The sequence below is a fragment of the Symsagittifera roscoffensis genome, chromosome 5 (assembly GCF_963678635.1).
Source record: "Symsagittifera roscoffensis chromosome 5, txSymRosc1.1, whole genome shotgun sequence".
Taxonomy (NCBI): domain Eukaryota; kingdom Metazoa; phylum Xenacoelomorpha; order Acoela; family Convolutidae; genus Symsagittifera; species Symsagittifera roscoffensis.
Genome location: NC_087066.1, coordinates 63,016,341 through 63,040,997, shown reverse-complemented (window position 1 = coordinate 63,040,997; position 24,657 = coordinate 63,016,341). Strand labels below are relative to the sequence as shown.

At 36.2% G+C, this 24,657-nt stretch overlaps 1 protein-coding gene across 3 annotated transcripts in view; it reads right to left on the bottom strand.

The window, feature by feature from the left end:
- The window catches only part of LOC134846864 (intraflagellar transport protein 172 homolog), a 162,721-nt gene that overhangs the window by 35,587 nt on the left and 102,477 nt on the right, over positions 1–24,657 (bottom strand). For all 3 annotated transcript variants that reach the window (XM_063864268.1, XM_063864269.1, XM_063864270.1), the window contains exons 10-21: positions 23,867–23,990; positions 21,617–21,775; positions 21,181–21,390; positions 17,469–17,572; positions 14,926–15,017; positions 14,319–14,431; positions 11,751–11,918; positions 11,141–11,304; positions 7,255–7,408; positions 6,823–7,008; positions 6,319–6,438; positions 5,632–5,766 (exon numbers count right to left, since the gene is read on the bottom strand). In XM_063864268.1, coding sequence (XP_063720338.1) covers positions 5,632–5,766; positions 6,319–6,438; positions 6,823–7,008; positions 7,255–7,408; positions 11,141–11,304; positions 11,751–11,918; positions 14,319–14,431; positions 14,926–15,017; positions 17,469–17,572; positions 21,181–21,390; positions 21,617–21,775; positions 23,867–23,990 — 1,729 coding nt within the window. The remainder of the gene's footprint in view (positions 1–5,631; positions 5,767–6,318; positions 6,439–6,822; positions 7,009–7,254; positions 7,409–11,140; positions 11,305–11,750; positions 11,919–14,318; positions 14,432–14,925; positions 15,018–17,468; positions 17,573–21,180; positions 21,391–21,616; positions 21,776–23,866; positions 23,991–24,657) is intronic.

Below are 24,657 nucleotides of genomic sequence, written 5' to 3'. Positions count from 1 at the left end.
AACTTCTTTTTTCACTCAAACTCATTCAATTTTCTATCCTGTGCGGTTGTTAAGACTGAAGAGCTATCTCATCTCAAATTGTGTCTATAAATAGTCAAATTTAATTCTTCATTGATTAGGATAGATGTACACTTTAGGGAAACAGGATGTCAAGTCGCGATATGGAAGGCTGTGAGAAGGTTGTCAACGATGCCGAGAATTTCTGCCAGCGATCTATGAAGCGACTTCGTGAAATCGAAGCCCAAATGAACGACAATCAGGGAAAAGCCACTCAACAGAAGGTATCACAGGCTCTTCACGAACTCCGTGACATCCTCGATAAAGTTCAAGATTGGACATCGGGAGCTGGAGACGCCGACGATACGATGAATAAAGACAAAGACGGGTCAGCGGGTTTGAGTGACGAAAGCAAGGAACGTGTGAAAGATATCGAGTCTAGAACCGATAGCATCAAGTCTCACACCGAAGCGTGGAAGCAACTTTACCTGGACGCTCAAAAGCACTGCGCGGAAAAACACGTAAACAAAGACCTGGCCAAAAAAGGCGGAATGTGCGGAGGAAAGAAACAGATACCTTCGCCAGAACCTTTTCGACCAGACCCCAAGAATTATCCTGGAATAGAAATTCCAGGTGCTTTAAAAGGCGGTGAACCAGGTGAAGAGAGAAAAATGGGAGACGAAGCAGGAGCCGAAGGTGAAAAGGCTGCGGAAGGAGGAGAAAGAAGGGGAACTGGAGCAACCGCCACGAATTATTCTCGCAGGGAATCAAGATCAGTGGTCGATTCCCGAATGTCAACCTTGCGAAAAGGGACTACAACTACTGCATCTAAATCAGTAGTTGACTCCAGAATGTCCAGTTTAAGAAAGGGAACTAATACTACAGGGGTATCAAAGGCAACGGGATCACGCAAGCAAACAGCTGCTTCTGCAAAGATGACAGAAGAACAAGAAGACTCCATCTCAGGCGATGAAGATGAGTCGCGCACAGAACCCAGTGCAACTGACACCAAAAATTCTGGCGCTCAAAAAGATTCGTCTGCAACTAAAAAGCAGAAAGACTCCAGGGCGACAGAAACAACGGAGACGCGAAAAGCATCGGGAGCTTCAGATACAAACAAGGCAATCAGAGCATCAAGCTCTAATGCTCAACAGAGATCTTCGACCGCAACGGGTACACGGAACACCCGAGGGACTTCTGGCGATAAGAATGCGACCGATTCTCGAAAAGAATCGGGAGCAACCGGAGGACAGCAAGAGCGTGGCGCTTCTGAAACTCGAGTCTCTGGGACCCAGAGAGAATCGAAAATGTCAGGAAACCAGAATGACTCCGGCGTATCTGGATCTCAACACAACTCTAGGGTCTCAGGAACCCAAAAAGACTCTGGCATGTCTGGAACACAACAGAACTCTAAGATATCAGGAACCCAAAAAGGCTCAGGCATGTCTGGAAATCCGAACAATTCTAGGCCTTCAGGAAACCAAAATGACTCTGGCGTATCTGGATCTCAACAAAACTCAAAGGTCTCAGAAACTCAAAAAGACTCTGGCATGTCTGGAACCCAACAGAACTCTAAGATATCAGGAACCCAAAAAGGCTCAGGCATGTCAGGAAATCAGAACAATTCTAGGCCTTCAGGAAACCAAAATGACTCTGGCGTATCTGGATCTCAACAAAAGTCAAGGGTCTCAGAAACCCAAAAAGACTCTGGCATGTCTGGAACACAACAGAACTCTAAGATATCAGGAAACCAAAAAGACTCAGGTATGTCTGGAAATCAGAACAATTCTAGACCTTCAGGAACCCAAAATGACTCTGGCGTATCAGGATCTCAACAAAACTCTAGGGTCTCAGGAACCCAAAAAGACTCAGGCATGTCTGCAACCCAGAAAAATTCTAGGATTTCAGGAGCCCAAAATGACTCAGGCGTACCTGGGTCTCAAAAAAACTCTAGGGTCTCAGACTCGCAAAAAGACTCCGGCGTATCTGGAACCCAAAACAATTCTAGGACATCTGGGACTCAACAGAAGTCAGCTGCATTTGGGAAACAGAAGAATTCGGGAGCATCTAAAAATGAAGACTCAAAAAATTCCGGTGCCCAAAATGATTTAAGGGCATCTGCGGCTCAGAAACAACCTGAGACAGCTGGAGCTAGGCAAGACTCGGGTAATAGTAAAGCCCAGAAAAACACAGGAAAATCTCAAAACCAAGAAGAGTCTGGGGAATCTAACGGTTCAGGTACTGATAACTCGTATACATACGCCACTGACTCAGAAGATGCTACTGAAAAAACAGAAGCTTCTAGTTCTACAGGAATGCAGAATGCTAGCGCTGCAAAGCAATCTAGCGGTGCAAATCCAAAGAAAGCAACTAATGTTTCCGGGGCATCTAGTTCAACAGACATGCGAAAACCCAGTGATGCTAAATATTCAAGAGGTGGAAGTCTGAAAAAAGCCACTAATGTTTCCGGGGCTTCCAGCTCAACAGACATGCAAAAACCAAGTGATGCTAAATATTCAAGAGGTGGAAGTCTAAAAAAAGCCACTAATGTTTCCGGGGCTTCCAGCTCAACAGACATGCAAAAACCAAGTGATGCCAAGTATTCAAGAGGTGGAAGTCTGAAAAAAGCCACTAATGTTTCTGGTGCTTCTAGTTCAACCGATATGCGAAACGCTAGCGACGCCAAACTCTCAAGTGGCGAAAAACCAAAACAGGCTACCAAAGTTTCAGGTATATCTAGAGCATCAACTCAGCAGCCACGAAAAGCAACTTCACAAATTGACGAAGTCAATGAGGACAGTGAATCAACAAACGGAGCGACTATCGACAAATCGTCGTCTGAAGAGCTCTCAGACACAACCCCGACCAAGTGAATTACTAAAATGAAACTCCTACCTTCCTTTTCCATTTTGAAATAGCTTCAGAAAATTATAGCCGACAGACCGGACTGTTGAAAGAATCTTGATTATTTCAAACATGGCTTTCAATTTCATAGTCATTTTTGGGCACTTTTCAGAAAAAATTAGCCATTCTTGTAAAAACGAATCAAAACGTATTTTATTCGTTCGTTCAAAAAATGGTTGCTTTTGGTATGAAAAATTCAGCGGCCAAATAGTATTTTGCAATCAAATACAAAACAAGCTAACTTAATTACAATTTTATGCACATTGAGCCTGCTTTAAACTATGTAAGAACGCGTCCCCTTTGATACAATGCTGATTTAAATTATCCGGACGAAACGAACAACATTTGAAATTTTAAACGCGTTTTTCTCAAATTGGGTCAAGATAAGACGAAAAGTGAAGAAAACAGAAGATGCATACAATCCTACCAAAATTACTATGGTGCAATTTATTTTGTGAAATCGAGAACCAAAATTTTACCCCAAAAATGCTTCATTTTTGCTTTTTTTAGTTAATCAAGAATTTACGCTAAAAACCACCCAGTTAATTGATGGGAAAATTATATCAGATGGAGCCAGCCTCTTTCAAGACGCCAGCAAGTTTTAGAAGTTCAAACATAAATAAAGCCAAACGACAGTTGAAAAAGAGAAATGAACGGCAAGTATACAGAAAAAAAAACACTGACTTATTGAAAAAATCTCAACTTTCGAATTTCTTGAACAATTTATGATTGGTGCTTTTTTGATAACATTAACACAACTAGAGAAAACTGGATTAACAGGTAAAATTTTTATTCCGCTTGAAAACTAGAAAGTTATTTCCACTTATCGAAACTAGAAATTTTTCACATTTTTTCGAGCATTTCCACGTTCATTATCGGTGAAAGCTGTATACGTTATTTTCAGCAGATGAATTTCAAATGAGCTCAAAAAGTGCAGGTAACTTCTCAAATGGCATAATTCCCTGATGGCATAAAAATGGAAACTTTTCCCAAATTGCATAAATTTCAAGTTTTCATTGTAATTTAAACGTTTTCTATCAATTTCTAATTTTAAAATATTGTCAGGAACGGAAGCATGTGAATAAGATTTGGAATTAATTGCTTCCAAACAAATTTACGAAAAAATTGACCACAAGAAGCTTATTAATAAACGCAAGCTCATGCTTCTTGCTTTGATAAAAAAATTCTACTTTTTCAAGATAAAATGTCAATCAACATTTGAATTGACAATTTGACTAATTTTCTCACCTTGTTCACGAAAAACTGTTGCATGAAATTTATGCCATTTGGAAAGTTTTTCTTTTTAATGCCATTTGGGAATTTTGCCATTTGCGACGTAATCAAAAGTGCATTTACACCTCAGTTCATTTATAAATGCATTAATATGTATGAATGCGCATCTTAAATTATTAAAGCATTTTAAGATTTTCTTCCTGAAAAAAAAAAACAAAAAAATCACCAAGACCTATATAAGAGTTACTCTTAATCAGTAAAAATCACAATCAACAAAAGGACCGCTAAAGGCGAGAAACAATAAGAAAAATCAACTGCAAATAACAACAGCTTTGGAGAATACGGAATTTCAAGCATAATCCTTACCACCAAGAGCCAGTTTACTTAACCACTAACCAAACCTAAAAAAAACAGGCAGCAACGGTTTGGCTTTAGAAAGCTGATATACTTGATGCCAAGTAGAACTAAGCTGCATACAGAAGCTAAAAATTGGAATTGATAGCAGAATTGCTTCTTAGTTTGAAAAAATTACTTTCCGATGAATAAAAAACACGCATGTCCTTAATCAGGGTCTTCATATTTTTAAACTGCAGTTGAAATGGGTTTATCATCATGTTTATTTCAAGAAAAGGAGCACAGATTTCCCATTAAAGTCCTCAAATGCAAACATTGATCTCAAATATACCTCTATCAAGCCACCAAATAATTGGTTACGTAGTAATAAGTTCAGCAAACATTTTAAAAAGCATCATGTAAGTTCACCATAAAGCTCTTCGAATATCAAGAATCTCTTATTATTGGCAATTTTGATCGGATTAACCCTATTTTTGAAGCTGGATCAATAGGTGGTTTTATTTCAGTGGGATTTCCAAAAATTTTAATCCACTTTTGAAATAAAGAAATTGAAGTTTTTTTTGCGTTGTTTGCTATACGAGAGTGCAATTTTGCCTTCCATTTAGCAAACAATTTGTCAAAATATGATGGTGAGCGGGAACAATTTTTAAGGCTTTCCTAAAAACACACAGCCTAATTAAGTGAAAATTCAATTCGTTCGTTAACACTTTAAACTTCCGGTTTGTTCTGTTAACATGCAAGTTAAAATTAATGGTTGATTATAATTCTTCTGAAATCACTAATTGCTTTTCTTTTTTCTTTGCCAGTAAATAGATCGGTTCAATAAAAAAGCTTTATATATTTAACTTTATATCATTTAAAATTGAAACTAGTGGATAAAAAATCGTTTCAGCTCCTGACAAAAATGGCTCAATTTAAGATAAATTCTCGTAACGGGATGAAGCCCTAATTTTTGCAAATAATCATTCACTATTGATTTGAGGCTTTCGAGGTGATACAAATAAAGCTAGTAGAACAAAATAAAGACCAATGCCGCAAATATTTCCAACTTTCATCGACATTCAAAACGAATAAAAAAATTGCAGCAGAACTATATGAATAACCTTTTTCAATCTTGTACATGACACCATACACATACCATACCTGTCTTTTCATCATCTGGTTCGCAGCCTTGGAGGGCATGCCTGCTTTGACGTATTCAAATATTGCACTCTCGTATTGACCCTCCGACTCGTAGAGGGCTGCTATCTTCTCCTGCTGATGATGGTTCTTCAGCCACTGAAATCACGCACTAAACTACTGACACTGTTTCCCGAATAAATACTTTATATATGAACCAACTCATTCATGATTAGTTTGACTTCCTACACCCACTGAAGATACCACTCGATAGGCAGGTAACTGGCCTTTTTCGTGTTCTTCGAAGATGGGATTTTAATTTATTTAGTATTGATTTTAAATTTCAGATATGCAAACTAACAATTGCTTGTTTCACGAAATATACACTCTAACCAATATGTAGGCGAAGAAAATAGCCCGAAACGATCAAGTTTGAAAAACTTAGCCGTACTATGATATTAATGCTGGTACATCAGCAGCGGATTTAGGGGGGAGGGGAGGTTGCGGACGCCTTCCTCCCTCAGTGATTCGACCCCATCCGACCTGCTTTCTCACCTTCGGTGGTCATAGCAAACGCGGCCATTTTGGGCATGGAAGGACTAACGCAAAATTTGAACAACCCCGATTCCACTATCTTATATTCGACAGGCTCAAAGGTTAATCTTTCTTGAGCGAGTTGCTTTTTGCTTGTACTGAGAAACACTCACGGACCTCTTTGCAGTCGGCCCTGAGTTTGTCTAGCTGGGGATGATTTCTGTCACTCGCCAACTGCAGCGCCTGCTCCCACTTGCCAATCTTCACAAACATCTCTATGGCACTGTCCAACATATCCTACATAATAACCAAATCAATCATTATAGAGGTGCTGATCTCAAGGCAGACAGCCCGAATAGCAGAAAATTGCCGAATAGCAAAAGATACCAATCACTCTCCTCCTAACTGGCTAATACTGAACTATTATCGGCCGAAATTCCATCAAAATCTTGAATAACTAATTTTTATTTGTTTAAATAAACGTTGTGTCAGTGTAAATTCCCATAAATTCAAGAGACAAATAACCAAGGGTTTCAAAAAGATTTGACTGACCATAACCTTTATGTATGTACATAACTTTGTTTAAGGTAACCTATGATCGATCATACTTATGGCATCAACCAACCTAAGATACTTCGCGTAAAAAGTGGTAAACTATTTTATTTGCCGGTGTTAACATACATTTTCGAGGAATGTGTTCTGTGCCATGAAGAAGTCCTTCTTGAGCATGAGTATTTTCGCCCTGATCTCCGGCTCCCTCTCCGCCAAGTTTCTCCACATTAAACCCATTTTCGTGTCGTGGTCCAGAGAAGGGTCTTCTGGCTCATATTGGTTCAGGCCACGGCTGTGCGCGAGATCCACTATTTTCTAGCGTAAAAAAAAACTTATTTCAATAATCAAGATTTATATTCACAATTTAACTTTCAAGTTCTTTTTTTTTCAAAAAACTGCTCAAAAATTTTATGCTTTTCAAAACTGGTTCTGAAGGCAATATTTCTTAATCTTGCAGATTGAAAACATCTAATGAAAAATCAAAATTGCATGCAAAGTTCGTTGCTAATTGCAAGTTATTCTTTTTAATAAATTTGTTTCAAAATTCAAATTACCGCTAACCTTTAGGTATCTGGCCTTGGCGATGTCACCTAGCTCCGCGTAGCACCTCTGTGCAATGGGGATACGCAGCTGGTCCAGACTGAGAGAGGCCAGAGTCCTCCAGTGGGCAGCTGTCTCAGGAGTTGCGTCCAGATTCTCGAGGTAGTTCATTGCACTACAAACAATTGAATCAATTGTTTTGTACTCGGTGATCCAATACTTATTACAAAGGCTCTTCTCAAACTCGTATTCAAAATTCAAACTTGTGTTAAAAAACGTCTTTTTTAACCTTAAAAGCAGAATTGCAACGAACTTAAAAACGGAGGCAAAGAGAAGCCTAGCATCACTTGAGACAGCACTATAAATAAAAATCAGTGCTGTGGCAATTAAGCCGACAATCTTTGAGCAGACACCTGCTGAGCCGAAAAACAAATTGATTTAAAAAAGTTACACATTTTCAATTGAATATATACTGAAAAAAACAAGGTCCAGTCGAGAGTCGAACCCCAGACCTTAGAGTACAAAGACGACGCCGTTAACTCTAGGCCAAGTGGAAAAGAAATTGGAAGTTTTGAAGGTTCGATTTCAAGACACTTGTTCACGAAAGTGTAATAATACCTGATTTTGTAGAACATAATATTTGCTCTCGAAACAACGCAATATAAGTTCATTATGCCATAAAATATAAGCTGAAACCGTTCAATTGAAAAAAAAAACTATATAAACATTAAAATTATTGAAAACCAGACTTCGTAAAAAGACAAGTTACAAACTTTTAACAACAGTAAAAAAATCAAAACAAGAGTAAAATCCCTGCTTAACAAAAAAGCCAAATAAAAACAGTACCAAATAAACAAACTTCATTTGAAAAAACGGGAATTGAGCCAACGGAAACTAGGCCAAAAATCACGAATACGAAAATAAAATCAATATTATTTTAAGAAAATTATTGGAAAACAAACGAAAAAACCGCAAACGGACTACACCTATTTACTACCTAAATGAAGCTTTTTTCTCTTGAATTTTCAAGAAAAGGAGCAAGTCTGAAACTTACCATTCCTACACATTTGACCATGCTGTGCCTAAGTTATTTAAAGGAAAAAGTCTAGTACCTGATTGTAATACCCTTGCTTATTGAAAGTCAAAAATGAGTAAAACATTTATTTAACAAAAATGAAAATTCAAAAATGACAAAAACCATTGAAAATGAAAAGGTGGAAAAAGGTCGAGCAAAACAAAAATCAATCATTAAAAAGATTTTTAAAAAAAAGTTACCTTGGAGTAATTCAGCTAAAAGACAGAGCGGCATTTTTAAAGAGAACAGTCACTTAAGGATTTTGGAAACCTAAAAACTTTAAGTTTTAGAGAAAAGTATCCGGAACCTTCTCCATCCTACGCGAAAACAGCTTGTTACAACTTCAAATACTATGCTAGTTGCATTTCACTATTTCACTTGCTGTTTTAATGTTTACGAACCAAAACATTAAGGTCGTGTGGTTTTCCCCTTTCTCCAGAAAACAGTCTGTTTCACGCTCCAGCATTTTTTTCTTGACTTCTGATTTCAATATAAGCACACCTCAAACTTAATTGCCAAACGGATGGCAACCTGAGCTCAACAAGCGCGAATGAGGCAAAAACACACGAGTGCAGAAAAGTTTCATTTTGTAGATATAAATACGAAAAATGGTGACAGAACAGAGTATCACATACAAAAGTAACCCTTTCCAAAATATCCCATACCAATAATTCCCATGGGACACAATAGCTTATCCCATTATAGCCCACGTTTCATGACGGGAAAAAAATCCTATAACAAAATAAAAACTAGTTTTTTATATAAAAAACCGAGGAATTGTTATTAGTTTTATTTCAGACGCCATATACAGATAGTTGTTATGATAAAAGACTATTTTCTAGGGACTAAACCTTGTTTTTCAACCTGTTAATGGAGTCAGTATGATAAAATATTGATAAAGAAACAACGAAGTCATGGGTACACTCATAGCACTTTTTCATTCAATATCAAAACGACAGATTTTGTCCACGTCAAAGCGCAACAAGGCCAAATGTTGCATATCTTGGATGGACAATAGTTCACTAAAACGCGTAAAAGGAAATCTAGTAACCCTTGAAGTTGTGAAAAATGGCCTTCTCATTAATTGCCACTGGCACTTATAACCAACCATTATTTCTTTCAATTAGAAGCACAGCGATGAGTTCAACCCCGGTCGCGTTGAAGCAAGACAGTTAGTTGGTCAGCTGAAAGCAACAGCAAAAACTTAAATCAATCCTTTAAAATATAAGTTAATAGCTGCCAGCCTCAAATCAGTGAACAATAATTTGGCGCTCCAGCCTTCATTGCCATTCTAGGGACTAAACCTTGTTTTTCAACCTGTTAATGAAGCCAGTATGATAAAATATTGATAAAGAAACAACGAAGTCATATGAGTACACTCATAGCACTTTTTCATTCAATATCAAAACGACGGATTTTGTCCACGTCAAAGCGCAACAAGGCCAAATGTTGCATATCTTGGATGGACAATAGTTCACTAAAACGCGTAAAAGGAAATCTAGTAACACTTGAACTTGCGAAAAATGGCCTTCTCATTAAGTTGCAGCGTTCACGAGAACCCTAAATTGAAATAAAACCGCAAAACTATTCAGTTATTTAATTTACAAATCGTCCTGTCGACAATCCAGAAAAATATTTGCCTGTATTCCGACTGTTTGATAGTGGACATTCGCCTGTATGCTAGTGGAAAAGAGAATAACGAGAGATGCACTGATGCATAAATAATTTGTTTTCCAAAACTTATTTAGTTATTGGATTTTTAGCCATTGTAGAGGTACTATTTTTTTGGAAGTTAATAGAGACTAGCACAACAATAATTTTGTATTTTCCCATGACGCAAAATCAGCTTAGAAAAACTTTTCGCTTTGCTAGTTCAAAAGATCGGTGGAATTGAAAGGTGCGTTGACATTTAAGCTTAGAACTGAAAATCATTTCGCACGCATTTTCAAAAGCTAGCATTGCTTTGATCAATTTGTCTAAAACGGCATCATTTGAATTACTTTGAGCGACCTATTGCGATATTTTATTTGCTTCGATACCTCAGATGGGATATTTTAATTTGCATGCGCTATTTCGTCATGGGCTATTATGCCTGCTGGGTTACTTAGGAGTGGGATACTCACGCTTGGGATAGAAAGGTAAAAAATCATTTATCATAAAACCAGAAGAGTGAAACGAGATTGAGCGGTAGTGTAAAAAAGGTTTCATCCTTTAGATATAAATGCAGAAAAAACATACAGTTAGTTAGATTAATTTTAAAGATATAGAGACACTTTAAGTCTATAAGACTGACATTTCGCGCACCAGCGGACTTTGGGGGGGGGGGGGGGGGGCAACGTCTCCTCCTCTTCATGGATCTTTGTACAATTTTGAGATATCCAGTTTTGGCTGACTGACCCTAAGGCGCCTTTGGCTCCAAAATAAACTAATTTCGAGGATGGAGCGCGCGCCCAAAAAAAGCAACTTTTTGATAAAAATGTTGCAAAAAGTGCCCAAAAACAGCTTTTTTTGCCTATTTTTTTTTGAAAAATTCGCCTACAGCGCAGAAAATTTGTTCAAAATAACCTCTTTATAGTGATTTGGGAGAGCTCAGAAAATCATTTTGGTCGACTTAAAAAAAATGTCAAAACTTTAAAAACTTTTTTTGATAAATCGCCCCCTCGAGAATATTAAGTCTTGCTTATTTTAAGTCTGGCTTTTTAAAGATGGAGTTATCTTGCTCAATTTAAAAAGCTGTTTATGATTGGTATCTCATAGAATAGAGCCTTTGACGAGAACTGGAACCGGTTCCACATACTACGCGTTCGTGGCTGGTTTAAATTAGACACATACGCTGTGAGTTGTCCCGACTCGACTGCAGCGCCGAACGCGATCAGGTCAGAATCCAGAAGGTACTCGGCCATATCCAGTTTCTCATCAACCAGCACCCTCGTCTGCACCCTCTCACGGCCATCCTGTTCTCGCACCAGTTCACGCAGCACCTCCCGCACTTCGCCCTTAACAAACTCAGAGTCAATAAATTACAGATACAAAACATAATTTTTGCTATAAGATTCCAAAAGTATATGAAAAAAGAATTTTATAAAACTAAAATTTCAAAAAAGAAGAATTCTGTTCTATGACGCCTCTCTTATTGCCAGACAGACTACTCTCTTTTTGCAGAATAAAGGACGCAGACTAGTAGCCGGAAAATAAAACCCTCGTCTGAGGCCGAAATTAAATAGACATGATAAAAGTATTTGGTGCGACTTTTCCATTGCAGTCTCAGAAATTGATCGGTCTTTTAATAACAATATTTGATTGACATCTCTATAATCTCTTCCAAAATTATATTCGTCTTAGTGATGGTTTCAGGGTTCACCTACAGGTGAATACTTCTAGTTACCTACAGGGTTCTCTAGTATCAATGGTTTCGTGATCTAGTGAATTTTGTGTCCTTTACCTTGATGGGGAACATGGATACTTTGTCGGGGGAATCGATGTTGTACCAGACACAGAGAAAGTCTCTGTTCTGAGCCACTATGACATCACTCTGGGGCACCCACTGCACAAACTGACACAAGTCCAACATTGTCACTTTAGCCTCAGTCGCCATGTCCACCAGGTACAGCTGCAACAAAACAAAATCATCAAAACACAGCCAAAAATTGCCTTTTTTGATAACTTACGTTCGAATATCAAAAAAAACAATGGTTTCCACTTTTGGATAAAACGTCTGTACGTAGCCGACAGACAGATTAAAACATGTCAACTGACTCATGAAAACCATAAAAACTCATTTTAACAGCATTTTTTTAAAGTTTTAAAGAAAACGTTTCAAATGAGAATATTTGAGTTTAAAAGCAAGAAATACATCCCCTTTAAACTCTTTTGACTTTTTGGTTGAATTTTTTTTTGGATTCAAAAGCGCAACTGCGCTTCGCATATAACAGCGAAAGCGGCCAAAACGAACTCCAAAAAGGCAAAAAAATGCAGGATAACACAAAACACCATCTTACACAGAAACACAGACAAATTACCAGATTCAAACTTACCCTAAATCAAGTGCTACTTTACTCTATATTCCAAATAAACTCATCTCATTTTACCCTATGTCCTCAAACTAACTTACCCTATACCAGTTAATCCTCAGACAAATTATGTTGCAATTAATTTTATCCTCTGATGTATTAATCCAAAAACTGATTAAAAATTTGTGACCACATGGTGTCAACTGTTGAGCCAGATTTTAATAGTACACTTAGTTGCAGGTTCAAACTAATTGTTATAAAACGCAACTAAATAAAGTACATTATCGCAATTATCTCAGTTTATTTGGCAATTTTCACAAATTTAATGTACAATGAATCCAAAAAGTTTCATTTTGTCTAATTTATTACTCAAAATTACCCCCAAAATGTGCCAAACTTTTTGGGAAGTATCATATACCACTAGTCATGACAAAGCAAGAAACGAATAGTGGAAAAGTTCACGATGACACAAAACTGCTGGGCAACAGCTATCATACTTAGCTTTGACATCATTTCGTTACGCAATGATCACAGTCGGGAAGTCTTCCATGGAAGATCCGACGCACGAGTGCTCGTTCAAAAATGAAACAGATATCAAACTTTTGAAAGTACTGGTGAAATGCAGTATCAGTGCAACTTGCCTGTAATCAGTGGCAGATGAAAAAGCCATACAATGATTTCCTTGCCTTCGAGCCTTGTTAATGTAATCGAGATAAACCAGGATATGACAAATGTAATTCTCTCATTTATATACAGTCTAATATCAGTTAGCTGATTTCTACCCCCTGCATTTACGCCTTGCTTCCCTCTAAACGTGAGCAAATAAATACGAAGTTTCTCAACATTTTGTCAGAGCTAACTCAAAAAGCCGAGCCCAATCATTTTTTCCTTGACTTTGAACAAGCTGCTTTCCACGCTTTCTCTCTTCATTTTCCCAGATCAAAACTTAAAGAATTTACATTACTCAAGCCTTATTTGCTTCGTATTTGAAAAATAGCTACATAAATGGAGACCGCGAACCATACAAAACAGAAGCGCAGCTGGACTTGTTAGAACAATAAATGCCGTAGAAGGATGGCATCTTGGTGGCATCCATCCTTCAAAACAATACGTTTCAGGATCCAGTCCAACTCTATGCCGACAGCCAAAAGTTCAAACCGCTGAAGGATGTGGGGCAACCAGCGAGCAAAAGTAACAAAAAGTATAAAAAAGTAACAAAAATTGAACGAACGAGTGACAAACATTGTAAATATATTCATTAAGGACTCCGTCCTAAAACATTTATATTCTCTCGCAGAATTGAGATACTCTTAGATATCGTCGTAAACTATTTATATTCTCTCGCTGAATTGAGATATTCGTAGATATCAAGTTTCAATATGAAATTGAATCGAAGTTGAGAAAAAATTCTGAAAATCATGATTTTTCCTGAAAAAAACACAAGGCCTAAACAAAAGAAAAACCACTTCTTTCACATTGAGGCGAAGCAACAAAGTAGCAGTTCAATAAAATGTAGAATTGAGCCTCAAATTGGTAAAACTTCGGCTATGTCTCGGATTCGATGAGCGACCTAGGGATTATGAATCTCACGCAATACCTACTCAGCCACTGACGCTCAATACATACACACACTAGCCACAAGTAAAGCAGAAAACAGATGCTATGAAATTCCCAATACATTAGATCGTGATCATAGCAGAAGTGCAACCAAATAAGTGAACACTTTTAATGAACACTTTTATTTCTGAGTTAGGCAGGAAAAAAGAAGGTTCGTACTACTACACTACGCTCGCTATTGTATTCAATACTTAAAATTGGATCACTTTGTATTTTTATTTACTCGGCTGATAAACTGAAAATTTGTAAACTATAAACCAAGTATTTTCTCGCTATTTGACTTTGTTTTTGGCAAGCGTTATTTAATTAGTGTTCTATTATGAGTAAATATTTGCTCCTTTCATCAATCCAAACAATTTGTCATGCATGGACTTTTATCTCACCTTGTACTTGACGTCTCTGAAGAGGAGTTTTCGGCCAGTCTCATTCAGTTCCAGCCATTTGATTTTGCTCTGGTGCTGACACCTCACAGTCGGCATCTCATTCATCAGGTCCACTAAACAATTACAAAATAACTACAGCACAACAGAATTATCCGAGTCCTCATTTAAAGAATCTTCCTCGTTGCAGAAGGACCGAATAGCAGACTGATTCACATACTGATTTCCGATGAGCATATGTGATTTTCTGCAAGTCAGTCAGTTTTGGACATTCTAAAAGATGTCGAGTAGCTGAGAAGTTTCCGCCATTCGATTCTCCGTGCATAATCAGAGCCCCAATCCACTCAACCAAATCGCAAAGTAATAATGAGAACCATAACACTGCCAACAGTTTAGTTGGTTGGGCACCATTATACTCAACAAACTGTTTAAATTTCGAAACTTTTTCATCTACTCAAAACTAATTGAACAGCTCCACATTACTGATTAAAAAGCTAGATTTGAAGTTCAATTTGGCAAACAAAGTGCATTTTGGCAAACAATCACAATGCTCGTGCTCGAGGTTAAGAGCCTTTTTACGGCAGAGCTTGAAAATTGAATCTGAACTTACCAATTTCGACTGTTTTCAAGTCTACCAAGTAGGCCAGTTTTTTGTTGTCATGACTATCCACTCCAGTCACAGTCCGTTCATTGATTCTCACACTGAAAACGAAAGACATAAAATCAACACAGGCGAAGCGGAGATTCACACCACTTGCCATACCAAACATAGCAAAAAAAAGAAAATCAAAATAATTACATCTACAAAAGTTTCCAACTTTTTTCCCGAATGATATTCAATCCTCGGCAAAAAAATTAATCGCAAACATTACTCGAGCTATACGTTCGGAAATTCTTACGGCCCTCTACTTTCGGAAACGCGCAAAATGATAAAAATCTATTTTCTGCTTCATAAGACTCAAATATAGGTACATAAGCAGAAAAAAAACAAACGCCGAGACTATTAAGGCCGAAGAAACCTTTAAAGCGAAAAAAATAGAAATTTTACAAAACTACATCCTAATAAAGAATAGAAAAAAAAGAGTTCCGCTTGTTTACAGGAAGAATTTGATGACTTATCCAAGTTTTAGCTGTACTTGATCATTAAAGATAATTGTGGTATGAAATTAGAAAATCGCATTATTACTAAATTTCTTCCATTAAATATCAGTCCTTGACTCAATTGATCTTTCAAAAACGAGTGTTGAGAAAAAGGAAAAACTCCTAATTGAGAAAAAATGGAGGTGATTTCACTTTTAACTATAATTTAAATCAGATTGTTGGTATTGTGAATTAACTCGAGCTTTGCAAATTTTTCATTCCATTAACTTTTCGATTTCGTTTCAAGTTTTGAATTCCGTAAAAGAAGGTTTTGGAAAGTCGATTTAAATTAATAAACTAGTCTCGATTAAAAAAAGCCAACAATAATTGGCGGTAAACTTAAACACAGAGCACTACGTAATCACAAGCACAACAAACAGCAAATGGCAGCTTGAAAATGCAAAAAATGAAGCGAAAATAAAACTACTGTTATTTGACTGGTAACGCTGCTGGGGAAAAACTGAATGATTAAAATTTTGCGTCTACAAAATTTCTTAAGGGACGCAAGCCAATTACGACGCATTGGCAATACCAGCCAATTTGAAAGAGAGAAATTTACCAATGGCAAATACCTCAATTTATAAAGCGGACGCATTTTAACTAGTATACGAAAAAGTTCTTAAAAAACATCCGACCCTGCCCAGGTTCGACCCTCTTATTTTGTTGCGGGTCTCATCCATACCTCTACGCTACAGATTCATGATACCTTGAAGCTAAAGAACTATTTGTAACACAAAATTGCTCGTATCAGGGCGAAGCCCTGAATGTTCTCACTGCCTTTTAAGGTCTGTGGAGCATTAAAAACATGAAAAAAAAAACAAATGTCAATTAAAATAAAATGAAAGTTTAAAAAAAATTTCTAGATTTTTGTGAAAATCATCCCCCCACACGCCATATAAAGTACAGTGATAAATTTCGCTCCTAGTAACAAATAAATTATGGCAAATAAACTTCCTTCAACCAATTTGGGACGATTTCTAAGACGAATTAAACCTCCGCTTACGCGTTAATAGCCCGAAATACATCGCGAATTAATTTTCCCAAATTGACCAAAATGACAATTTTTAAACCCACCCATAAATTTACGAAAATTGATCACAGGTGAAATATCTTTTCAAATTGAAGCTTAGTACAACAATACCGATTGAATGATATGAAAACATTCTGTCAAAAAAGGCTAGTTAAAAAGTCAAAATTTGTCAAAGAAAAAAACCACCCCGAGCAAAAATATTCCGTTACTTTCGTTATGAAAGTCGCAACAAAAAATAGTCGGTGTTAATATCCTTAGCACTGGCTGTACTTAATAACTGGTTATTGATCAAAGATGAACTCTTTCAAAATAACCACATTTTATTGCCACAATATTTGCGTCGCAACAATATTTGCGACTTAGTTTGGAAATAAAAGATAGTTCATACTATAACACAAGCTATGCTTGTGTAAACAAGCACCTGAGAAAAAGATTTTAAAAAGTTTCAGCTTTACATATACTGATCTTTTTAGCGGTGGTGCCTCGACGAAGCCAACAGACTAGTAGTAAAAGTGTCAATGAACGCAAGGAAACAAAAAAAGAATTTATTGACACTTTTACAACTAGTCTATTGGCTTCGTCGAAACACCACCGCTACAAACTTCGAACTTATTATTGTATTGTCGTGTGGAACAAATAACTTTTTTCACTTTAATTAATGAATTAATTAATGAATTTTAATTAATGATTTTTAATTAATGAATTTTTTCACTTTAATTAATGAATTAAAAAGCATCAACTGTGTTAACTCATTAGAAATCAAATGTCAAGATTGTATTAAAGTGCCAAAGCAGCCTCCTGGTAAAAATAAAATAAAGGCACTTTTAATTGGCACAAAAATAGATCTATCAAAATTTCCACCTCAAGCATCCCTTTTATTTGCATTTAGGTTGCAAAAAACGCATCGTACTAGCACTCTATGCTCCAATCTTGCTTGTAAACAACGGGTGCTCATCGGGTATCAAGTAGAAGATGAGACTGACCTGAACTGGTGTGGATTTGTGAACTCAGTTCTGACTGTGCCGAGGAACTCATTGTTGCCATACTCCACCAAAGACATTTCACCCGCATTGAAAATTACACAGACCTAAACAATAATCCACAAAATAGTCAACAGACCTAAATAACAATCCAGAAAATAGTCAACAGACCTAAATAACAATCCAGAAAATAGTCAACAGACCTAAATAACAATCCAGAAAATAGTCAACAGACCTAAATAACAATCCAGAAAATAGTCAACAGACCTAAATAACAATCCAGAAAATAGTCAACAGACCTAAATAACAATCCAGAAAATAGTCAACAGACCTAAATAACAATCCAGAAAATAGTCAACAGACCTAAATAACAATCCAGAAAATAGTCAACAGACCTAAATAACAATCCAGAAAATAGTCAACAGACCTAAATAACAATCCAGAAAATAGTCAACAGACCTAAATAACAATCCAGAAAATAGTCAACAGACCTAAATAACAATCCAGAAAATAGTCAACAGACCTAAATAACAATCCAGAAAATAGTCAACAGACCTAAATAACAATCCAGAAAATAGTCAACAGACCTAAATAACAATCCAGAAAATAGTCAACAGACCTAAATAACAATCCAGAAAATAGTCAACAGACCTAAATAACAATCCAGAAAATAGTCAACAGACCTAAATAACAATCCAGAAAATAGTCAACAGACCTAAATAACAATCCAGAAAATAGTCAACAGACCTAAATAACAATCCAGAAAATAGTCAACAGACCTAAATAACAATCCAGAAAATAGTCAACAGACCTAAATAACAATCCAGAAAATAGTCAACAGACCTAAATAACAATCCAGAAAATAGTCAACAGACCTAAATAACAATCCAGAAAATAGTCAACAGACCTAAATAACAATCCAGAAAATAGTCAACAGACCTAAATAACAATCCAGAAAATAGTCAACAGACCTAAATAACAATCCAGAAAATAGTCAACAGACCTAAATAACAATCCAGAAAATAGTCAACAGACCTAAATAACAATCCAGAAAATAGTCAACAGACCTAAATAACAATCCAGAAAATAGTCAACAGACCTAAATAACAATCCAGAAAATAGTCAACAGACCTAAATAACAATCCAGAAAATAGTCAACAGACCTAAATAACAATCCAGAAAATAGTCAACAGACCTAAATAACAATCCAGAAAATAGTCAACAGACCTAAATAACAATCCAGAAAATAGTCAACAGACCTAAATAACAATCCAGAAAATAGTCAACAGACCTAAATAACAATCCAGAAAATAGTCAACAGACCTAAATAACAATCCAGAAAATAGTCAACAGACCTAAATAACAATCCAGAAAATAGTCAACAGACCTAAATAACAATCCAGAAAATAGTCAACAGACCTAAATAACAATCCAGAAAATAGTCAACAGACCTAAATAACAATCCAGAAAATAGTCAACAGACCTAAATAACAATCCAGAAAATAGTCAACAGACCTAAATAACAATCCAGAAAATAGTCAACAGACCTAAATAACAATCCAGAAAATAGTCAACAGACCTAAATAACAATCCAGAAAATAGTCAACAGACCTAAATAACAATCCAGAAAATAGTCAACAGACCTAAATAACAATCCAGAAAATAGTCAACAGACCTAAATAACAATCCAGAAAATAGTCAACAGACCTAAATAACAATCCAGAAAATAGTCAACAGACCTAAATAACAATCCAGAAAATAGTCAACAGACCTAAATAACAATCCAGAAAATAGTCAACAGACCTAAATAACAATCCAGAAAATAGTCAACAGACCTAAATAACAATCCAGAAAATAGTCAACAGACCTAAATAACAATCCAGAAAATAGTCAACAGACCTAAATAACAATCCAGAAAATAGTCAACAGACCTAAATAACAATCCAGAAAATAGTCAACAGACCTAAATAACAATCCAGAAAATAGTCAACAGACCTAAATAACAATCCAGAAAATAGTCAACAGACCTAAATAACAATCCAGAAAATAGTCAACAGACCTAAATAACAATCCAGAAAATAGTCAACAGACCTAAATAACAATCCAGAAAATAGTCAACAGACCTAAATAACAATCCAGAAAATAGTCAACAGACCTAAATAACAATCCAGAAAATAGTCAACAGACCTAAATAACAATCCAGAAAATAGTCAACAGACCTAAATAACAATCCAGAAAATAGTCAACAGACCTAAATAACAATCCAGAAAATAGTCAACAGACCTAAATAACAATCCAGAAAATAGTCAACAGACCTAAATAACAATCCAGAAAATAGTCAACAGACCTAAATAACAATCCAGAAAATAGTCAACAGACCTAAATAACAATCCAGAAAATAGTCAACAGACCTAAATAACAATCCAGAAAATAGTCAACAGACCTAAATAACAATCCAGAAAATAGTCAACAGACCTAAATAAAAATCCAGAAAATAGTCAACAGACCTAAATAACAATCCAGAAAATAGTCAACAGACCTAAATAACAATCCAGAAAATAGTCAACAGACCTAAATAACAATCCAGAAAATAGTCAACAGACCTAAATAACAATCCAGAAAATAGTCAACAGACCTAAATAACAATCCAGAAAATAGTCAACAGACCTAAATAACAATCCAGAAAATAGTCAACAGACCTAAAGCTCTTTGATTTTCAAAAGCAATTTATTATTGGCGCCTTTTTGATAAAATTAACCCCACCCCACTTCAGAAAACTGGATTAATAAGTAAAAGTTTTATTTCGCTGGGAAATCTGAAAACTTAATTCCACTTTCAAAACTAGAAGTCGATCACGCTTTTCGTGAGGTTTACACTTTTGCTGTTCGATCGTGGAGTTTGCCTTCCTTTTCACAAAGAAAATGAACTGAAACTTGAAAAAAAATCATATTAGAGTTTCTCGAGGAAAAAAACTGAAAAAAAACATCGCGACCTTTATAAGAGTCTGAACAACGTTCATCGACTATTAATAATTATTTTTCCAGTATTACAAACAGGAAAACGAATTTAAAATCAAGTATCCTCAAAATTGCCTACGCAATCAAAAAATTCGACTCATTAATGAATACCAGAAACCTTTCAATTTAGTTACCTGATAGACAGCGAAGCAATGCAAATCAATTTTCTTTCAAAAAACGCTCAATATCTAACATACTCAAAACTACTTATCTACGATTTTTAAAAAAGGAAACCATTTGTATATTTTTTAATTTATGTTAAAAACCTGCAAATCATTTAATCACATCTTTGAACTAATTTTTGTGCACAACGTGGACATCTTATCTGATAATTATTTTTTTGTCAAATAGATTGTTGAATTATCTCTTACGTGTTCAAATGAGTGAAAATTGATTTCTGATATCAAAATGATTTTGGGTTAATCGTTGACCAAAAAAGATATGACCAGTAATTTCTCATTATTTTTTTCAGTTAACCTATCAGAGGAAGGAGTCCCCCATGAGGGAAGAACCAAACACTCGAAAATTTTGTCAACAAATCAGAGCCCAGTATTCGAAGGTTTATCACTATAGGTTCAGTGGACAATGGCTACACTACAAGCGCTCACCTTGATAACCGACGTGCACGAACAAATTGAACCACCAATCATGTGATTACAACGCCACGACTATAAAGCCTCAAATCTTTACTTTTTTACCTTTTCGATTTCGAAGTAGAACTTCTCGTTTCCTCCACTAGTCCACTGCACTTCGCTCATTCGGCCATCTAAGAAGTCGGCTATCAGGAGGGTGTCACTTGTATATGCCACCAGATACCTGTTTCTCTTGTCCGAAGTCAGACCACCTGAAGACCCAGTCGCTAGACTCACATCCGAACTCTTACCGCCACACACATTCACCTTCGTGATCTAAAAAAACACATCAAAAATTTTACAAAATAATAAATTAACTACACAGTGGCAAAACTATCGAACTGTCAATACCGCTAACGATATTTGAAAAGACAGTATGCTTTCCATACGCAAAATGAACTAACTAAACGCATAACAACGAGCTGGTTTTAAATTCTGCTTTAATTCACTGGAACTGTTAACAATTTACCAAAACACATTTCACACTCTTTGAAATACTGACCGGGTAGTTGTATTGGGATCGGAGTACACATCGAGTATTCTTCTTGGTGTTGCGGACGAGGACCTGTTTGGGTCCGAAGTACTGTATCTCGAACACTCCATTCACCACCGACTTCGGAGACGACACCTCCAACATCTCCACTAGACCCGTCTGGGTACCCTGTCAGGAGGCAAAAAAGAATTGAGAGTTGTTTAAAAAACGTAACTCAGTTCACCTGTCAAGCTTCTTTGTTCAACTCCAAATATAGTGGAATGAGTCAAAAATGGAGATCTTAAAATAGTACAAAGGGGATCCCTTTAAGTCGGCAAGGGGTCGAATCCCTGAGGGGGGTGAAGGGTCGTCCGCGATTTGGACAAAGATCGATTAACTGTCGCTCACCTTGATAAAAACATAGCTAAAAAAAGTCAATGAACGCAAAAGAATAAAAACAAATACTAACTTTAAAAAAAAAAACACTTGTTTAATGAGTTTTCAAGATAAAAATAGATGGCCTTAAAGCTTGTTTCTAGAGCAACTTAGGATTGACTTTTTTTTTGATAAAACTAACCCAAGTTGAGAGAACTGGATCAATCAAAAAAATTTATTTTCGCTGGGAAATGCGAAAATAAAATTCCACTTTCGAAATTAGAAGTAAATCACGTTTTCCAAGAATTTTACACTTTCGCTGTTAGATAATGGAGTTTGCCTTCCTTTTAAACACAGAGGCGAAGTTGCACGTTGCATACACAAGCAAAAACAAGACCGACAATGCTACTGGGAAAAACCGAATGAGTAAAACTTTGAGTCTTCATAATTTCTTAAATGACTCAAGCCAATTATGAGTTTGCATAATTGCTAAGTGACTTGACGCAGCCCAATTATGACGCATTGCCAGTACCAGTCAATTCGATAAAAAAAATTTACCAACTAACATGCCTCAGTTTATAGAGCGGACGCATTTTACCTAGTATACGAAAAAGTTCATTAAAAACATCCGCCCCACACAGGTTCTAACCCTCTTATTTTGTTGCGAATCTCCTTCCCTGCCTCTACGCTACAGATCCATGATACCTTGAAGCTTAAGTGCTATTTTTAATATCAAAATTTGTGTTCATATCCTTAGCATTAGCTTTACTTAATACCTGGTTATTGATCTTTTGTACATACTGCAAAAAAAAACACTTTCAAAATGAACACTAATACCTGCGGCTTAGGTTGGGAAAAAAATAAAGAGAGCTCATACTATCACACAAGCTTTGCTTGTGTAAATAGGAAATAAACTGAACTAAAAAAATCAAAAAGGCAAACTGCGAAAAAACTGTGCAAACTGTGGAAAAAAAACATAACTACCTAAATAAGAGTCTCCACCAAGTTCATCGACTCTTAATAAAACCAAATGAATCGCCTACATTCAGTTTCCAATGCTTCTGAGCCGGATCAAATTGCCGCTCGTTCTACACGTCAAAAAGGCAAATACCTATCAAAAATTATCCCGAATTGGAAAATTTCAAACCTCAATTATGTTACGAAAACTGATTACAGGTAAATATCAAGCTCAGGGCATTAATATAGTATAAAAACTTGCAATAGCCTGTATAAAAAAACTCAAAAATGATTGTAATTTACCGCAAGATCACATGCGCATGCTGTAAACATCTCCAACGGAAAGTTTCAATCAAAACCTCGATAAAACCAAAAACCAAAGGATAATTTCACGAAACAAATCAGCCTTCGAAGAAAAAGTACATCACGTTAAATCTACTTTAATTTCAAGAATCTTTATGACAAGCACCTCATTCACAAAAGTAGCTCAATTAGAAAATCTGGCAAATCAGTGATTCTTATAAATTTTAAAAACTCCCTTGAGAAACTTGAATTCATTCACTTCTTTTTGCATTTTTAAAATTGGAGAAAGTTATTTGCATTAAGATAATCAAATGAATTTGAATTGAACTTAAAAAGGGTCAAAAGGTAAAGGCGGGAGTAATACCTATTAAACCTTTAGACAATCGTAAAAGCATTTTAAATCCCGAATAATTCCAACCAAAATGTCAATGAGCTTCAGGAACCCGAGAAAACTGAATTTGAATTTCAATGATTTTCAATATAACATAAACTCAATTCGTGATAAATAAGTCAATAGTTAATTTTTTAATTCTGCAATGCTTTATAAAATTGTTAATGCCCAATGTATACCAAAATAACCGCATTGAAAGCACAAACTCATCAATATGGTTAACAGGAGCAATGACAACATGCATGTTTCCTTACGAGGAGAATGTTGGTTCCGTCTGGTCTCCACTGCAGCACAGTTATGGTGTAGAGGTTCTTGATCTCCATGAGCGACAATTCCACAAACTTCTCTGAGGTCGCGTTCCAGTTGAATGTCCGCACCCTAAATCACACACAACCATAAAAATCTAACTTGAGGATACAGAGCAATTTCATGAGGGACTCAGTTAGCTCTGTCACCATAGATTTCAACCTTTCTTAAATCTTGTTTAAGTCATCTAAGTGATATGAAATCGGACTTTAATCCTAATGCTCCAACGATTACACATTAAACTGTCGTTCTCTCAACTTGCCTTTTCCCATTACTGTCCTTAAGTATCCGATGATCAGGAATAAGAAAAAATAGTAAAACAGCGCCCTACTTGTTTAATCTTTTTTGTAACATATAGGCAGCCTCGCTACTATTGGTGGCAGCATTTGCTCACCCACTCAATCGAGGAACGTCAGTTATTGACAGGATTTTAAAAAAAATGTGAATGCTTTCGGTGTTGAAAATTAAATACTAATTCTATAGGAAACGTTTAATTGCTTTTTTGAATTCTCTTTTTTACAGACTCTTGTTATTTATAAAACCTGACTGTTTTTGCTCACTTTCTTTTTTGCCAAACATTCCAACATTTTCAGCTTTGAATATGCCTTTACTAACTCCGCGATTGAACTACGATCAAGCTCGAGCACTTGTTGATGCGAACTTTACCGACATAAGATTTCCAGACGTGGCTCTGGGACACGACACTGAGGACAAGAGGGTGAAACTCTTCATCGTTCAC